The sequence below is a fragment of the Labrus bergylta genome, chromosome 15 (assembly GCF_963930695.1).
Source record: "Labrus bergylta chromosome 15, fLabBer1.1, whole genome shotgun sequence".
NCBI classification, from domain to species: Eukaryota; Metazoa; Chordata; class Actinopteri; order Labriformes; family Labridae; genus Labrus; species Labrus bergylta.
The window spans coordinates 805,180-820,241 of NC_089209.1; the positions used below are offsets into that span (position 1 = coordinate 805,180).

General features: G+C 44.5%; 2 protein-coding genes across 3 annotated transcripts in view; both read right to left on the reverse strand.

Annotated features, from left to right (window-relative positions):
- Positions 1-1,525: 1,525 nt before the first annotated feature.
- On the reverse strand, positions 1,526-9,145 carry gpr132b (G protein-coupled receptor 132b). 2 transcript variants are annotated; one of them, XM_020627672.3, is made up of 3 exons: positions 8,767-9,145; positions 7,987-8,134; positions 1,526-2,916 (listed from the first exon to the last, which is right to left on the reverse strand). In XM_020627672.3, the coding sequence occupies exons 1-3, from the start codon at positions 8,779-8,781 to the stop codon at positions 1,787-1,789; spliced, it is 1,293 nt and encodes a 430-aa protein (XP_020483328.2). In that variant the 5' UTR covers positions 8,782-9,145; the 3' UTR covers positions 1,526-1,786. The 2 variants fall into 2 exon arrangements, with proteins under 2 accessions (XP_020483328.2, XP_065820002.1); XM_065963930.1 differs by lacking the exon at positions 7,987-8,134 and having other exon boundaries at positions 8,767-9,133.
- Positions 9,146-10,340: 1,195 nt separating this feature from the next.
- vipas39 (VPS33B interacting protein, apical-basolateral polarity regulator, spe-39 homolog) overlaps positions 10,341-15,062 on the reverse strand; it is a 14,609-nt gene continuing 9,887 nt past the window's right edge. Inside the window, exons 11-19 of the mRNA XM_065963929.1 lie at positions 14,205-14,232; positions 13,928-14,001; positions 13,706-13,781; positions 11,959-12,093; positions 11,672-11,713; positions 11,404-11,580; positions 10,848-10,937; positions 10,630-10,734; positions 10,341-10,555 (exon numbers count right to left, since the gene is read on the reverse strand). Coding sequence (XP_065820001.1) covers positions 10,535-10,555; positions 10,630-10,734; positions 10,848-10,937; positions 11,404-11,580; positions 11,672-11,713; positions 11,959-12,093; positions 13,706-13,781; positions 13,928-14,001; positions 14,205-14,232 — 748 coding nt within the window. The 3' untranslated portion in view covers positions 10,341-10,534. The remainder of the gene's footprint in view (positions 10,556-10,629; positions 10,735-10,847; positions 10,938-11,403; positions 11,581-11,671; positions 11,714-11,958; positions 12,094-13,705; positions 13,782-13,927; positions 14,002-14,204; positions 14,233-15,062) is intronic.

Sequence of the window (15,062 nt, forward strand, 5' to 3'; positions counted from 1 at the left end):
ATTTCTTGTGCTTCACGTCTGTCCTGTCTCCATGACAACAGTCTGTTGACAACGCCCACTGTATGACCGACACTGCTCCGTTACTTTTTACTGTTTTATATTTGAGATCGCTTATTTCCCCGATCAGACACGGAGCGAGGAGGATGAGGGTACAAGACACGATCTGTAGGAGGCGAAACTACAGGGAATGTCAAACATTAGGAAAAGAGCGCCGGGGACGTCATCTTGAGCGCTCGAAGCGGCTGCACAGAAAAGGTGCTGGGGGCTCAGAATTAAGGCGAGGTGTACACAGGGTCTGATAAAGAAGACAAACTGGACTCGTTTTTGAAAGTTTTATCTTTTATTGAGAAAAGTTCTGAAAAATGTATTTGACTATGAAATTCTAGAAAGTCACCTGATTATTTTACAAGTTGCCGTTAAGTCGAAATGATTCAGTGTTTGTTCATGAAAAACAGTCAACAACAACGTGACGGTGGCAAGCTAAAAGTAGATCTTCTGATAACCTGACCAATCAGTGAGTGACTGATCTGTAAAGTCATATCAGTGAATCTCTTCTGTCTTTAAACGTCTGACAGGTGGAGTCATGAAACACTCAGAGTATCCATGGTAACATAATTCATATTCATGCATTCATATGTGATCTGCAGTTCTTCACGTTTTTAAAAACATGTCTCCTCTTTGATTTCTGTGAGGAGCTGAGACAGTTTGGGACTTTTTATTAAAAAAAAAAAAAAACTGGGTGGCCATGTTTGTAGTTTTCGTCGACTAAAACGATAAAGGGTTAAAAAAAAAAATGTGACTGAATTTAAAATAGGTGACAAAGCGAACAGTGCACTGATTCTGAGGCTTTTATTGTGAAGGTACCAGATTTTAGATTTCACTGATAAATTATTGAAACACCTGCTGTTACCATGGCAACCACCATGTCCTACATGTCATTCTGTCTGATGTCAGGCTGATCATTGGTCCGTGTGGGTGTGCAGTGAGACTGTCTCACACCCTCCCAGCTGTCTGCCACTTTGTTATCATGGAAACACGAGTCACGAGTCATGGAGCAGCAAACAGGAAGCAGCTCAGACAGGAAGTGAGTGACACACTTCTTGATACGAGGCTTCGTGTTTACTCTCCATGTTTGAACCATAGACTGTAAAAATGAGTAAGTTTGAACAAAACGCTGACGTTTGATTCCACCAGCTCGACCTGCGGTGGAACAGTTGCTGTTTCCATGGTTACCACAGACGCCTACCTTTGTACTTAAATTGATGTCTGAAGTTAACCAGTAACCACCTTGTGTGTTTTTACTTCTTCAGAAATAACACACCCGCCTCTCGTCCAATCAGATCGCTTTGTTTTTTACGGCTTTATTTGCTCTTGTTTTTAATCTTCATAAAAGTTTTCAGATTAAAAAATCCAACATGTCATGATGCAGTTACCATGGAAACAGCCGAGATGTGTGTGTGTGTGTTGGGGGGGTGTAACAGTAAGCAGAGGAGCAAAGGATTGTGGGATATATTGTGACAGCAGCTGTTTTGTATGAACTTTATTTTACTTTATTTACAGAAACAGGATTTTTAAAATCTGTAAAGTTCACGTCTGACCAGCAGGGGGCGCCGTGTCTCGTGTGAGGTCGTCACTTATTTATTAAAGGTTAAAAACTGTCAGCTCATCAGTTTTTATCTGAAACTCTGTTATCTATTGATTTTGTCTGTTTGTTGATCGGAGCTCCTCAGTGGAGTCCTGATACCTGCGGCGCCCCCTTCAGGACACACCGCCCCTCCCCCGCTGGTTAGACCGGTGGAACTAACACCTCAGAGTCCAGTCCAGCCTGTCTGCAGGTCTCTGCTGGTCCCGGGGGTCCATCCATCTTGGTTCCCGGGTTCAGCTCCGAGGAGTTCCTGGTGGGCTGGATCTTGTTCTGGCTGCTGTCGGATCGCGTCCTCAGGTGGGCGCGGTCACAGAGGCCAGCGAGGCCGCGGCGCAGCTCTTTGCGGATGTTGTCGCTGGACAGGACGTAGAGGATGGGGTTGACGGCGCTGTTGACGGTGGACAGGCCGAGCGAGATGGTGTACGGCGTGTACACGGTGGTCTCGAACAGACAGGTGCCGTCCTCCAGGCGCGGGAAGTGGAAGAGGATGGCGCGCACCAGCAGGATCAGGTGATACGGGGCGAAGCAGACCAGGAAGAGGAACACCACCGCCATCGCCAGCCAGCGCACGCGCTCCTTCTGCTCGCGCCGCAGCCCCGTGCTGCTCTGCACGTTCACCAGGATCCCGCGGTTGGTCGCCACCAGCACGAGCAGCGGGATCAGGAACCCGACCACGAAGCGAGCGTAGTTGAAGCCCGTCACCGTGGCGCTGCTCTGACTCGGCTCGAAGCAGCGGCGTTGGCCCTGCGTGGCTTCCCCCTCCCTCATGGTGAAGACGGGCACGTGGCCGACGGCAACCAGCAGCACCATGGTGACGACGATGAGGAAGGCGTGGCGTCGGCATCGCAGGCCGCGGGACTCCACGCTGTAGACGACGGCGACGTAGCGGTCGCAGGAGACGCAGCAGAGCAGGAAGATGCTGATGTACATGTTGGTGAAGAAGATGTAGCCCGTTAGCTTACACGCCACCGAGCTCCACGGCCACACGTGACCCGCGCTCACGTACAGCGTCCACAGCGGCAGCGTGCACAGGTAGGTGAGGTCGCACAGTGACAGGCTCCACAGGTACACGCCCAGCACGTTGCTCCTGCGCACCTGCAGCCAGGTGAGGTAGAGGGTCAGGAAGTTAGCAGGAAGTCCCACCGCCAGCACGCCGCTGTACAGCAGCATGAGCGGCAGGCGGCCATCGTCGAACGGCTTCTGACACGAAATGGAAGTCGTGTTGGTCAGGACGGGGGCGGTCTCGGTCTCCAACAGCTCATGCATGATGTCTGAAGAGAGAGAGAGAACCAATCAGAGTGAAGATCATCTCTACAGCCTTTGTTTCCTATCTGACAGGAAGTCCCCGCCACAACAGTTTCGCTCGTGTCAGTTTTTCAGCAGTCACATCGGGGACACGTATCTACAGCTCGAGTCTCTTTGATGATTCAGATCGATCATTTCAAAATAAAACGACCTGATTGTTGCTTCAGCATCAAACCTTTGAAATGCTCAGTCCCTGTGATGAAACTGTTTCTGATTGGACGAGAGGTCAGAATCAAAGATATGATTTATTTTCCTGCTTTGATTTTTGTTTTCAAAATAAAGGTCGGTTTCTTCAGACTGATCACAGAGTAGAAATAAAGCTGATAGATGTGAACTTTTATTTTGTAAACTGATTCTGAATGGTGTTGATCATGATGCGTGCTCATTGGCTGAATGATCTGCTTAAATAAACCTTACATAAATAAATAAAGAATCAAAACACTTCCTGTGTGTTTGTTCTCTGGTTCAGGTTCTTTGTTTTCTCTGCTGCGCTCTGATTGGCTGTCAGCACTCTGATCTCATTTTTCATTGACTCTCCTCAGATCAATAATTTAACAAGTTGTGATGTCATCACTCTCATTGTTAAGATCCGAACAGCTGTCAATCAAACTGACGTCCAATCGGATGAGACTAGTGACTATATTAGTTACTCACACTTACACACACACACACACAGTTACACACAGACACACACACACACACAGACACACAGTGTCACACACACACACACACACACACACACACACACACAGTCACACACAGTCACACACAGTCACACACACACACACACACAGTCACACACACACTTACACACAGACATACACACACACACACACACACACACACACAGTTACACACAGACACAATCACACACACACACACAGTGTCACACACAGTCACACACACACACACACACACACACACACACAGTCACACACACACACACACACACACAGACACACAGTCACACACACACACACACACACAGTTACACACACACACACACACACACACACACACACACACACACACAGTCACACACACACACACACACAGTCACACACACACACACACACACACACACAGTTACACACACACACACACACACACACACACACACACACAGTCACACACACACACACACACAGTTACACACACACACACACACACACACACACACACACACACACACACACACACACACACACACAGTTACACACACACACACACACACACACACACACACACACACACACACACACACACAGTCACACACACACACACACACACACACACAGTTACACACACACACACACACACACACACACACACACACACACACACACAGTTACACACACACACACACACACACACACACACACACACACACAGTCACACACACACACACACACAGTTACACACACACACACACACACACACACACACACACACACACACACACACACACACACACACACACACACACACACACACACACACACACACACACAGTCACACACACACACACACACACACACACACAGTGATGGTAACATCAGGAGAACAGCTGCTTGTAAACGTTGAAAGAGGAACAAAGATGTTTCCTTTTAAAGAGACGGCGTCCTCTGGGTTAGTGTGTTTCTCTCTGTAGAAGCGTCTCACGTTAACCACAGTCTCTTTTCAGATCCCTGATACACATGACAACGAGACGCTGATGTGCAGAGGCGCTGCTCGGGCCCCAGACCAGAAGGGGGGCCCCTGAGGGATGACAAACTGTAAACCAAAGCAGCGGACCAAAATGTGCTTATTTTGCAACGACAGTAGGAAACCTCCTTGAGGGGGCCCCATCCGACGGCAGTCTAAGCATTGCATCTTTATCACTGTGAAAACCAAAAGATCGTCTGCAGGAGACAAAACAGAACCCCGTCACCTTCCAGATATCATCCAGTCGAATACTGAGTTCTTTATGCAGCGACGGGGAATTAGCTTGACTTAGCGGTTATCGGAGCTAAGAAGATAAAGAAGATAAAGAAGATAAAGAAGATAAAGAAGATAAAGAAGATAAAGGAGCTAAAGGAGCTAAAGAAGATAAAGAAGATAAAGAAGATAAAGGAGCTAAAGGAGCTAAAGAAGATAAAGAAGATAAAGAAGATAAAGAAGATAAAGGAGCTAAAGAAGATAAAGGAGCTAAAGAAGATAAAGAAGATAAAGAAGATAAAGAAGATAAAGAAGATAAAGGAGCTAAAGGAGCTAAAGAAGATAAAGAAGATAAAGAAGATAAAGGAGCTAAAGAAGATAAAGGAGCTAAAGAAGATAAAGGAGATAAAGAAGCTAAAGGAGATAAAGGAGATAAAGAAGATAAAGGAGCTAAAGAAGATAAAGGAGCTAAAGAAGATAAAGAAGATAAAGAAGATAAAGAAGATAAAGGAGCTAAAGAAGATAAAGGAGATAAAGAAGATAAAGGAGATAAAGAAGATAAAGGAGCTAAAGGAGATAAAGGAGATAAAGAAGATAAAGGAGCTAAAGAAGATAAAGGAGATAAAGAAGATAAAGGAGATAAAGAAGCTGAAGAAGATAAAGGAGATAAAGAAGATAAAGGAGATAAAGAAGATAAAGAAGATAAAGAAGATAAAGGAGCTAAAGAAGATAAAGGAGCTAAAGAAGATAAAGGAGATAAAGAAGCTAAAGAAGATAAAGAAGATAAAGGAGCTAAAGAAGATAAAGGAGATAAAGAAGCTAAAGAAGATAAAGAAGATAAAGGAGCTAAAGGAGCTAAAGGAGATAAAGAAGATAAAGGAGCTAAAGAAGATAAAGGAGATAAAGAAGCTAAAGAAGATAAAGAAGATAAAGGAGCTAAAGGAGCTAAAGAAGATAAAGAAGATAAAGGAGCTAAAGGAGATAAAGAAGATAAAGGAGATAAAGAAGATAAAGAAGATAAAGGAGCTAAAGAAGATAAAGAAGATAAAGGAGCTAAAGAAGATAAAGGAGATAAAGAAGATAAAGGAGATAAAGAAGATAAAGAAGATAAAGGAGCTAAAGAAGATAAAGAAGATAAAGGAGCTAAAGAAGATAAAGAAGATAAAGGAGACAAAGGAGACAAAGAAGATAAAGGAGATAAAGAAGATAAAGAAGATAAAGGAGCTAAAGAAGATAAAGAAGATAAAGGAGCTAAAGAAGATAAAGAAGATAAAGGAGATAAAGAAGACAAAGGAGATAAAGAAGATAAAGAAGATAAAGGAGACAAAGGAGATAAAGGAGATAAAGGAGACAAAGGAGATAAAGAAGATAAAGGAGATAAAGAAGATAAAGGAGCTAAAGAAGATAAAGAAGATAAAGGAGCTAAAGAAGATAAAGAAGATAAAGGAGATAAAGAAGACAAAGGAGATAAAGAAGACAAAGGAGATAAAGAAGATAAAGGAGATAAAGAAGATAAAGAAGACAAAGGAGATAAAGAAGATAAAGGAGATAAAGAAGATAAAGAAGATAAAGGAGCTAAAGAAGATAAAGGAGCTCTCTCTCTTTCTCTGTGTCTCTCTCTCTCTCTGTCTCTCTCCCTCTCTCCCTCTCTCTCTCTTTGTCTCTCTGTCTCTCTCTCTCTGTCTCTCTCCCTCTCTCTCTGTCTCTCTCTCTCAGTCTCTCTCTCTTTGTCTCTCTCTCTCTGTCTCTCTCTCTCTCTCTCTCTCTCAGTCTCTCTCTCTTTGTCTCTCTGTCTCTCTCTTTCTGTGTCTCTCCCTCTCTCTCTGTCTCTCTCTCTCAGTCTCTCTCTTTTTGTCTCTCTCTCTCTGTCTCTCTCTCTCTCTCTCTCTCTCAGTCTCTCTCTCTCAGTCTCTCTCTCTTTGTCTCTCTGTCTCTCTCTCTCTGTCTCTCTCCCTCTCTCTCTGTCTCTCTGTCTCAGTCTCTCTCTCTTTGTCTCTCTGTCTCTCTCTCTCTTTCTCTCTCTCTCTGTCTCTGTCTCTCTCTCTCTCTCTCTCTCTCTCTGTCTCTCTGTCTCTGTCTCTCTCTCTCTCTCTCTCTCTCTCTGTCTCTCTGTCTCTGTCTCTCTCTCTGTCTCTCTCTCTCTCTCTGTCTCTCTCTCTCTCTCTGTCTCTCTCTGTCTCTGTCTCTGTCTCTCTGCAGCTTCTTATATTCTCTCTCTTCATGACTATCAGGGTCAGATTTACAAAGCTCACAATTAAAGAGTACTAAATTGTGTGTTCACTCCAAAAGTTTGCATGTTTGGTTGGTGGGCGTTTCGCAGGAGATCTACTAAGAAAACTTTTTAAGTTAGGTTGTTCTACTGGATATAAATAGATACTCCTACAGAGTAGCAGCAGCTTTAGAGGGAGGAGACGAGCGCATTATGGAGAGGAGCGCACCGCAGGGGGCGAGCTGGAGGAGAGACGCACGACCCGAGAAAAAGGAAATCCCAGTTTAACATATAATGTTGGTGAAAAGAGGGAAACAGGAAGACATAAACGTCAATGTTGAAATTCTATAGAATGCAGAGGCTGTGGATGTTCAGTTTTCTTTGGCAACAACAGCCTGTAGTTTAATCACGGTGTTCCTCTTCCTTAACGATTAGAATATTAAATCAAATTAAAAAATAAATGCATGACATTTATTTTTCTGTCATTTGAAACATGTAAACACATGTGGAGAATAACGTGATCTGTATGCCTTCTTTGATTGAGCCTATGTCTCCTCCTAACTTCAATAACAGCAGCCTGTTGTGTGTAACACTGGTCTCCTGGGTTAGCACCTTCTTTTCAAAGGTGTTAAATTCAGACACCGTCACGATCACCAAAGTTTTTGTCTGCTTGGTAAATCACAATGTGTGTACTAACTTCAGTTCTTTGCATTTTCTCCTCCCAGTGTTTTACACGTTAGGACAGAAACGACCCATATTGAATATTCATTAAGTCAAACGTACTAAATGGACAATGTGTGTTGTTTTGCTCATTTGAAAGATTCAATCTTCACTGCACATTGTTAGTAGATCAGTTAACACTTTGTTTGCTGGTGGGATGAAGTTTACACATGTTTTAATAAACTCAAACCTTTAGTCAATCTGACCCTGAGTGGGGTCGATGTTTGAACCCAGCTGTCACAGGAAGGGAGGTGAAAGAGTTCATTTCCATCCCGGCCCACACAGAGACAGCTGATGGAAGAACGATCCCCGACACTACTGATGAGACGTTCAAAGACCTTAAAGCAGGTCGGCCCACACAGAGTTAACACAGACAACACAGGAAGTTAGTTCTCTCCTTTTCTGTGAAAAGTGTCACTTCACGTTCTTTTACTGAAATAAATACCCACTCTAATCACCAACTCTAAATAAAACCCCTTCACGTCACCCTGAGTCTCCTTCAAAGTCTGTAGGATGTTTCATATATTTAATATTTATAATAAATGAGCTGAGCTCAGGGTTTGAAGTAAATATCAAAGATATTCTCTAATAAAGATGTGACAGTCAGAATTTAATTAGTGCAGAGATTTAATTTAGAATAATATCATTTGATAATATAATTTAATAAATCTCATTTAATATAATATCATTTAATATAATATTGTTGATTTGACGATCAAACAGTAAATATTAAATAAGTTATGTCTTCTTTTTATACTAAACATTGATTTCTTTGGTTTTATGAATAAAGTTTTATATTCTATAATGAATAAACTGTATTTGATATATTCTTAAATTGTTAATATTTTCATATTTTCTGATCGATTATTGAAAATAAAGATTTCTACAGAGCACGTGCTAGCTGAATCATTCCTACAGGAACATTTATTACTGATTATTATTCATTTAAGTTTAATATAAAGAAACGCACCGCCGTCTCGCGCATCCTCCGTCTGTCTCCTCGTGCGATCCGACTCTGAATGAAGCGACGTGAAGTGACACGAGGAGAGTAGAGCTGCGGAGGGTCACGTGGACGACAAAACTACAACCGGAGCATCAATAATTCATCCGCCATCTTCAATTGATCACATCCTGAAAACATGAAAAACAAAGAAGAAAAAAAACACACCGACCGCAGGTTCACCGGAACCACCGAGAGGACCCTGAACGCATCACACATGGAGAGAGGAGAGAGGAGAGAGAGGAGAGGAGAGAGGAGGAGAGAGGAGGAGGAGAAAGGAGAGAGGAGAGAGGAGAGGAGAGAGGAGAGAGGAGAGGAGAGAGGAGGAGAGAGGAGAGAGGAGAGAGGAGAGAGAGGAGAGGAGAGAGGTTGAGTAGAGAGGAGAGAGGAGAGAGAGGAGAGGAGAGAGGCGAGAGGAGAGAGGAGATAGGAGGAGGAGAGAGGAGAGAGGAGAGAGGAGAGAGGAGAGAGGAGAGAGGAGAGAGGTTGAGTAGAGAGGAGAGAGGAGAGAGGAGAGAGGAGAGAGGTTGAGTAGAGAGGGAGAGAGGAGAGAGGCGAGAGGAGAGAGGAGGAGGAGAGGGGTGAGAGGAGAAGAGAGAGGAGAGAGGAGATAGGAGGAGGAGAGAGGAGAGAGGAGAGAGGAGAGAGGAGAGAGGAGAGAGGAGATGAGAGGAGAGAGAAAAGAGGAGAGAGGAGATAGGAGGAGGAGAGAGGAGAGAGGAGAAAGGAGAGGAGAGAGGAGAGAGGAGAAAGGAGAGGAGAGAGAGGAGAGAGGAGAAAGGTAAACGCAACACTTGGATAGTTCCTCCTTCCTACCAACTACACACCAGACGACCTTGTGTCTGCTCTGGGAGACCCCGTTTATATGTCATAATTATTTATAAATAAAATAAGCATAAAGCTGCAGTGGCATATTTAAACCACAAGGTGGCACAGCAGACCTCTGAGCCCTCCTCAGACACCACACACCAATCAGAATGCTTGTTCACTGTCAGTTAGTGCCTGATGCTGCGTTTAGGTGCTGCTTGGGTCGTCCGACTTTCATCGTTCTTCAGACTTGGTGTTCAGAAAGTCTGAATGTTGTAAAAGTAAAAACATGGTTAATGTTCTGAAGATCACGTTACATCTCTGATTAAAGTTTTGTGTCAGGTAAAAGTTGATGTGCAATATGTGAATTAATAAAAGTATGTTAACATCATCTAAACAGATTCTTCCCCCAGGTGATGATGAATCCGACGTCCAGTATTTATTCTTTTCTGAGTCTCTTCAGTCTTCGTGTGCGTTTAAACTTGGAAACTTGTTTTTCCGATGTCTCCGACACCTCATGAACGCACCAACAGCAAGAAGATCAGTGTTCATGATTGAAACATTTTAAAGCGCTCTGACCCTCCTCTCCTTCCCTACCTCCTCCTCTCCTTCTCTACCTCCTCCTCTCCTTCCCTACCTCCTCCTCTCCTTCTCTACCCCCTCCTCTCATTCTCTACCTCCTTTCCTTATCTACCTCCTCTCCTTAACTCCTTTCCTTAATCAATAACTCGTTATCATTTCACATTTGTTGATAATATTTATTTACATTCATATTTACAAAACATTTTTCAGGAATGTCTTTCTGATGAGTCATCAATGACTCGAGAACAATAAGCCCCGCCCACTCTGCATTTTGGGGGCGGCAGCTCAGTGAGCACTCCCCCAGGCTGAAAGCTGATTGGACGTCCCTAATGTCCTTCCTGTGTGACAGTCAGTTCTTCCACCTCATTTGCTGAAAGAGAAGAAGAAACATTCAGTGAGGTCACATGATGATGATGATGGTGATGTCATCATCCTCTTCCTCACCAGGTTGCTGAGCAGCTCGTCAATCTTCCTCTCCTCCACCGACCCTCTCTCAACCTTTCCCCGGTATCCTAGCAACAGCTGTCGGTCCTTCAGGTCTCGGTACGTCTGATTGGCCCATAGAAACATGACATCATTAACACGAGCAGGTGTATTGAGGGCTTATAATTGATCGTCCAATCAGAGAGCTTTATTAATGTGAACACAGGTATGTGCCTCACGTTGATGACGATGTCGTGACATTTATATTTCTGAGCCAAACCGATCCTGACGTCCGCATCATCAACCAACGCCACGTAGTCCTTCAGCACCTGTCAATCATTAAAAATACACCTGTCAATCATTCACCTGTCAATCATTCACCTGTCAATCATTCACCTGTCAATCATACACCTGTCAATCATTCACCTGTCAATCATTCACCTGTCAATCATACACCTGTCAATCATTCACCTGTCAATCAATAAAAATACACCTGTCAATCATTCACCTGTCAATCAATAAAAATACACCTGTCAATCATTCACCTGTCAATCATACACCTGTCAATCATTCACCTGTCAATCATTCACCTGTCAATTATACACCTGTCAGTCATTCACCTGTCAATCATTCATTTGTCAATCATTAAATATACACCTGTCAATCATTCACCTGTCAATCAAATAAAACCCTCTTGTGTCAGATTACTTCCCTTCCCGCATCTTTACATCTCTACTTCCTCCTGTCAATCAAACACCTTGATCATTGGTGGTACTGTTAGCCCCGCCTCCTCACCTGTGTGGGGGCGGAGTTCTTCTGCAGGATGTCAACGACTCGTTGGAAGTTGAGCGGTGATTTCTTCCGGGTGAAGCCGAGCCAGTTCCTGCTCGTGAACAGAGCGTCCACATCCGACCACGCTTTCAGCTTCGCTCGCGCCGACAACGCCGTCACAAAGTACTGCTTCTCTGGAATCTGAGGTCAAAGGTCAACAGGTGTTTGGTAGTCGTTCATAGGTCAGCCTTTGAGTGTTTATACACGTAAACAACACCTGAACAAGTCTCACCTTAAAGGTCTGACGGATGTTCAACGGACTGCTGTACATTCCCTGAGAACAGAAGACAAGCAGAATCAACTAATCTGAATCAATTTATCTGGATCAACTAATCTGGATCAATTTATCTGGATCAACTAATCTGGATCAATTTATCTTGATCAATTTATCTGGATCAACTATTCTGGATCAACTAAACTGGATCAATTAATCTGGATCAATTTATCTGGATCAATTTATCTGGTTCAGATTATCTGGTTAACCTGATCTCATACAGGTTTAGTTAACGTGAGACTGACCTCGGGCTCGGTGTAGTGGTAGAAGCAGCAGTAGTACAGAGTTGTGACTAACGGCATGTTGAGGATTGAAGCTCTTCTGGGAAACTTCTGGAAGATTTCCACCTTCCCTCCTCGCTCGGCCTGCCGGTCAGTTGCCTAGCAACACAACAGGAATGAACTGGGTTTTAACTGGAGTGAACTGAGACACTGAATCGCAGAGTCGTATCCATAACCCATCCCCAGAGTCGTTAATAATCAAATCTTTACTTTCACTTACAGACCCTTCTGTTAAAGGAAACTAAAAGAGTTAGAGAGACTTCAGAACTCAGAGCGTGTTTGAGATTAGAGGAAGAATGTGCAGTACACATAAATAAATCCTAAAGTCTGTCCTGTGTAAATGTGTCTCTGAGTCCTGACTGTCTACAATGAAGGAGAAGCTCGAGTCCCGCTGGCTGTGTTGTTGTCAGAGCCGTGTTTACATGGACGGGACGGCCGGCTCCTCCCCTTGTGTATAAAAGCTGTTTTAGTCAAGAACTAGAGAGAAGAAGAAGAACATACTCACTGATTATTTGGATGTTAGTAAGAGTTTTTAGATCACGCTCATTCTGTGTCAGTTTACATGAAATGTGAAGCTACGAGCTAACTAAAGAGCGCTAACATTAGCATGCTAACACAACAATGTGAAGCTACGAGCTAACTAAAGAGCGCTAACATTAGCATGCTAACACAACAATGTGAAGCTACGAGCTGACTGAAGAGCGCTAACATTAGCATGCTAACACAACAATGTGAAGCTACGAGCTGACTAAAGAGCGCTAACATTAGCATGCTAACACAACAATGTGAAGCTACGAGCTAACTAAAGAGCGCTAACATTAGCATGCTAACACAACAATGTGAAGCTACGAGCTAACTAAAGAGAGCTAACATTAGCATGCTAACACAACAATGTGAAGCTACGAGCTGACTGAAGAGCGCTAACATTAGCATGCTAACACAACAATGTGAAGCTACGAGCTGACTAAAGAGCGCTAACATTAGCATGCTGACACAACAATGTGAAGCTACGAGCTAACTACAGAGCGCTAACATTAGCACGCTAACACAACAATGTGAAGCTACGAGCTAACTAAAGAGCGCTAACATTAGCACGCTAACACAACAATGTGACGCTACGAGCTAACTAAAGAGCGCTAACATTAGCACGCTAACACAACAATGTGAAGCTACGAGCTAACTAAAGAGCGCTAACATTAGCACGCTAACACAACAATGTGAAGCTACGAGCTAACTAAAGAGCGCTAACATTAGCACGCTAACACAACAATGTGAAGCTACGAGCTAACTAAAGAGCGCTAACATTAGCACGCTAACACAACAATGTGAAGCTACGAGCTAACTAAAGAGCGCTAACATTAGCACGCTAACACAACAATGTGAAGCTACGAGCTAACTAAAGAGCGCTAACATTAGCACGCTAACACAACAATGTGAAGCTACGAGCTAACTAAAGAGCGCTAACATTAGCATGCTAACACAACAATGAAGGACACAGGTGATTGCATCTCGAGCAAAGAACGATTTTGTCTGCAACTTGGTTTGAGTGTAGGGGCGTTGGAGGTGTGGCCAATCAGAAGTTTGTTTTGGTTTCATGCTGGTGCTAAAGGGCGCCATCTACTGGATCTAAAAGTCGCACGTTCTTCCTTTAACACACACAGAGCCTTCAGAGCTGGTCTGAGTTGGGGTTAGGTTTTGTTTTGTCTCTGACCTCGATGATGATCTGTCTCTCCAGCAGGGTGTAGTGATCCTGAACGTGAGCCGAGTCCTCTGCAGAGAACGGGAGACTGGACACAAACAAACACATGTTACAGTGATGTCACTGCTGACATCATCAGGTCATCACATGAAGTGTCTGATGAGGACTTTGTTTCTATTGTTTAAATAAAGTAGTCTAGTTCAGTACAGTACGGTGGCCTGCAGGCTCACTCACCTGAGGCAGCTCTTCAGGAAGTCCCGCCTCTTGTTTTCATCAGAGATGCTCAGGTGCTCTTTATACTGCAGAAGCTGTTGCCATAGAAACAGACAGGAAACGACGTAAGCTTCCCATGAGTCTGATACTTCAAATAATCTTTACGTTCACCGGCTGGAAGAATTCAAGATGTTACAGCAACTCAACAACAACAACAACAACAACAACAACAACAACAACAACAACAACAACACGATTCTTCTTCTAATAAGCCTGATTAAAGTTTTATTCTACGTACCGCCACGTCCTCCATCCTGCCCAGAGACCTGAGGACGAGCAGGAGAAGAAAACTGTTAGCATGTAGACAGGTGAGAGGGGTGAGACAGGTGAAAGGGGTGAGACAGGTGAGACAGGTGAAAGGGGTGAGACAGGTGAGAGGGGTGAGACAGGTGAGAGGGTGAGACAGGTGAGAGGGGTGAGACAGGTGAGAGGGGTGAGACATGGTGAGAGGGGTGAGACAGGTGAGAGGGGTGAGACATGGTGAGAGGGGTGAGACATGGTGAGAGGGGTGAGACAGGTGAGAGGGGTGAGACATGGTGAGAGGGGTGAGACAGGTGAGAGGGGTGAGACATGGTGAGAGGGGTGAGAGGCGTGAGACAGGTGAGAGGGGTGAGACAGGTGAGAGGCGTGAGACAGGTGAGAGGGGTGAGACACAGTGAGGTGAGACAGGGTGAGACATAGTGAGGTGAGACAGGGTGAGAAAGTGTGAGGTGAGACAGGGTGAGGTGAGACAGGGGGAGGTGAGACAGGGTGAGGTGTGAGAAAGGGTGAGGTGAGACAGGGTGAGACACAGTGAGGTGAGACAGGGTGAGGTGAGACAGGGTGAGACACAGTGAGGTGAGACAGGGTGAGGTAAGACAGGGTGAGGTGAGACAGGGGGAGGTGAGACAGGGTGAGGTGTGAGAAAGGGTGAGGTGAGACAGGGTGAGACACAGTGAGGTGAGACAGGGTGAGGTGAGACAGGGTGAGACACAGTGAGGTGAGACAGGGTGAGGTAAGACAGGGTGAGGTGAGACAGGGTGAGAAAGTGTGAGGTGAGACAGGGTGAGGTGAGACAGGGGGAGGTGAGACAGGGTGAGGTGAGACAGGGTGAGGT

Coding starts and splice junctions, on each gene's coding strand:
- gpr132b (XM_020627672.3), bottom strand. Junction 2,917..7,986: donor CAGGGTCAGATTGACTAAAG/GTTTGAGTTTAT, acceptor CTCTCTCTTCAG/ACATCATGCATGAGCTGTTG.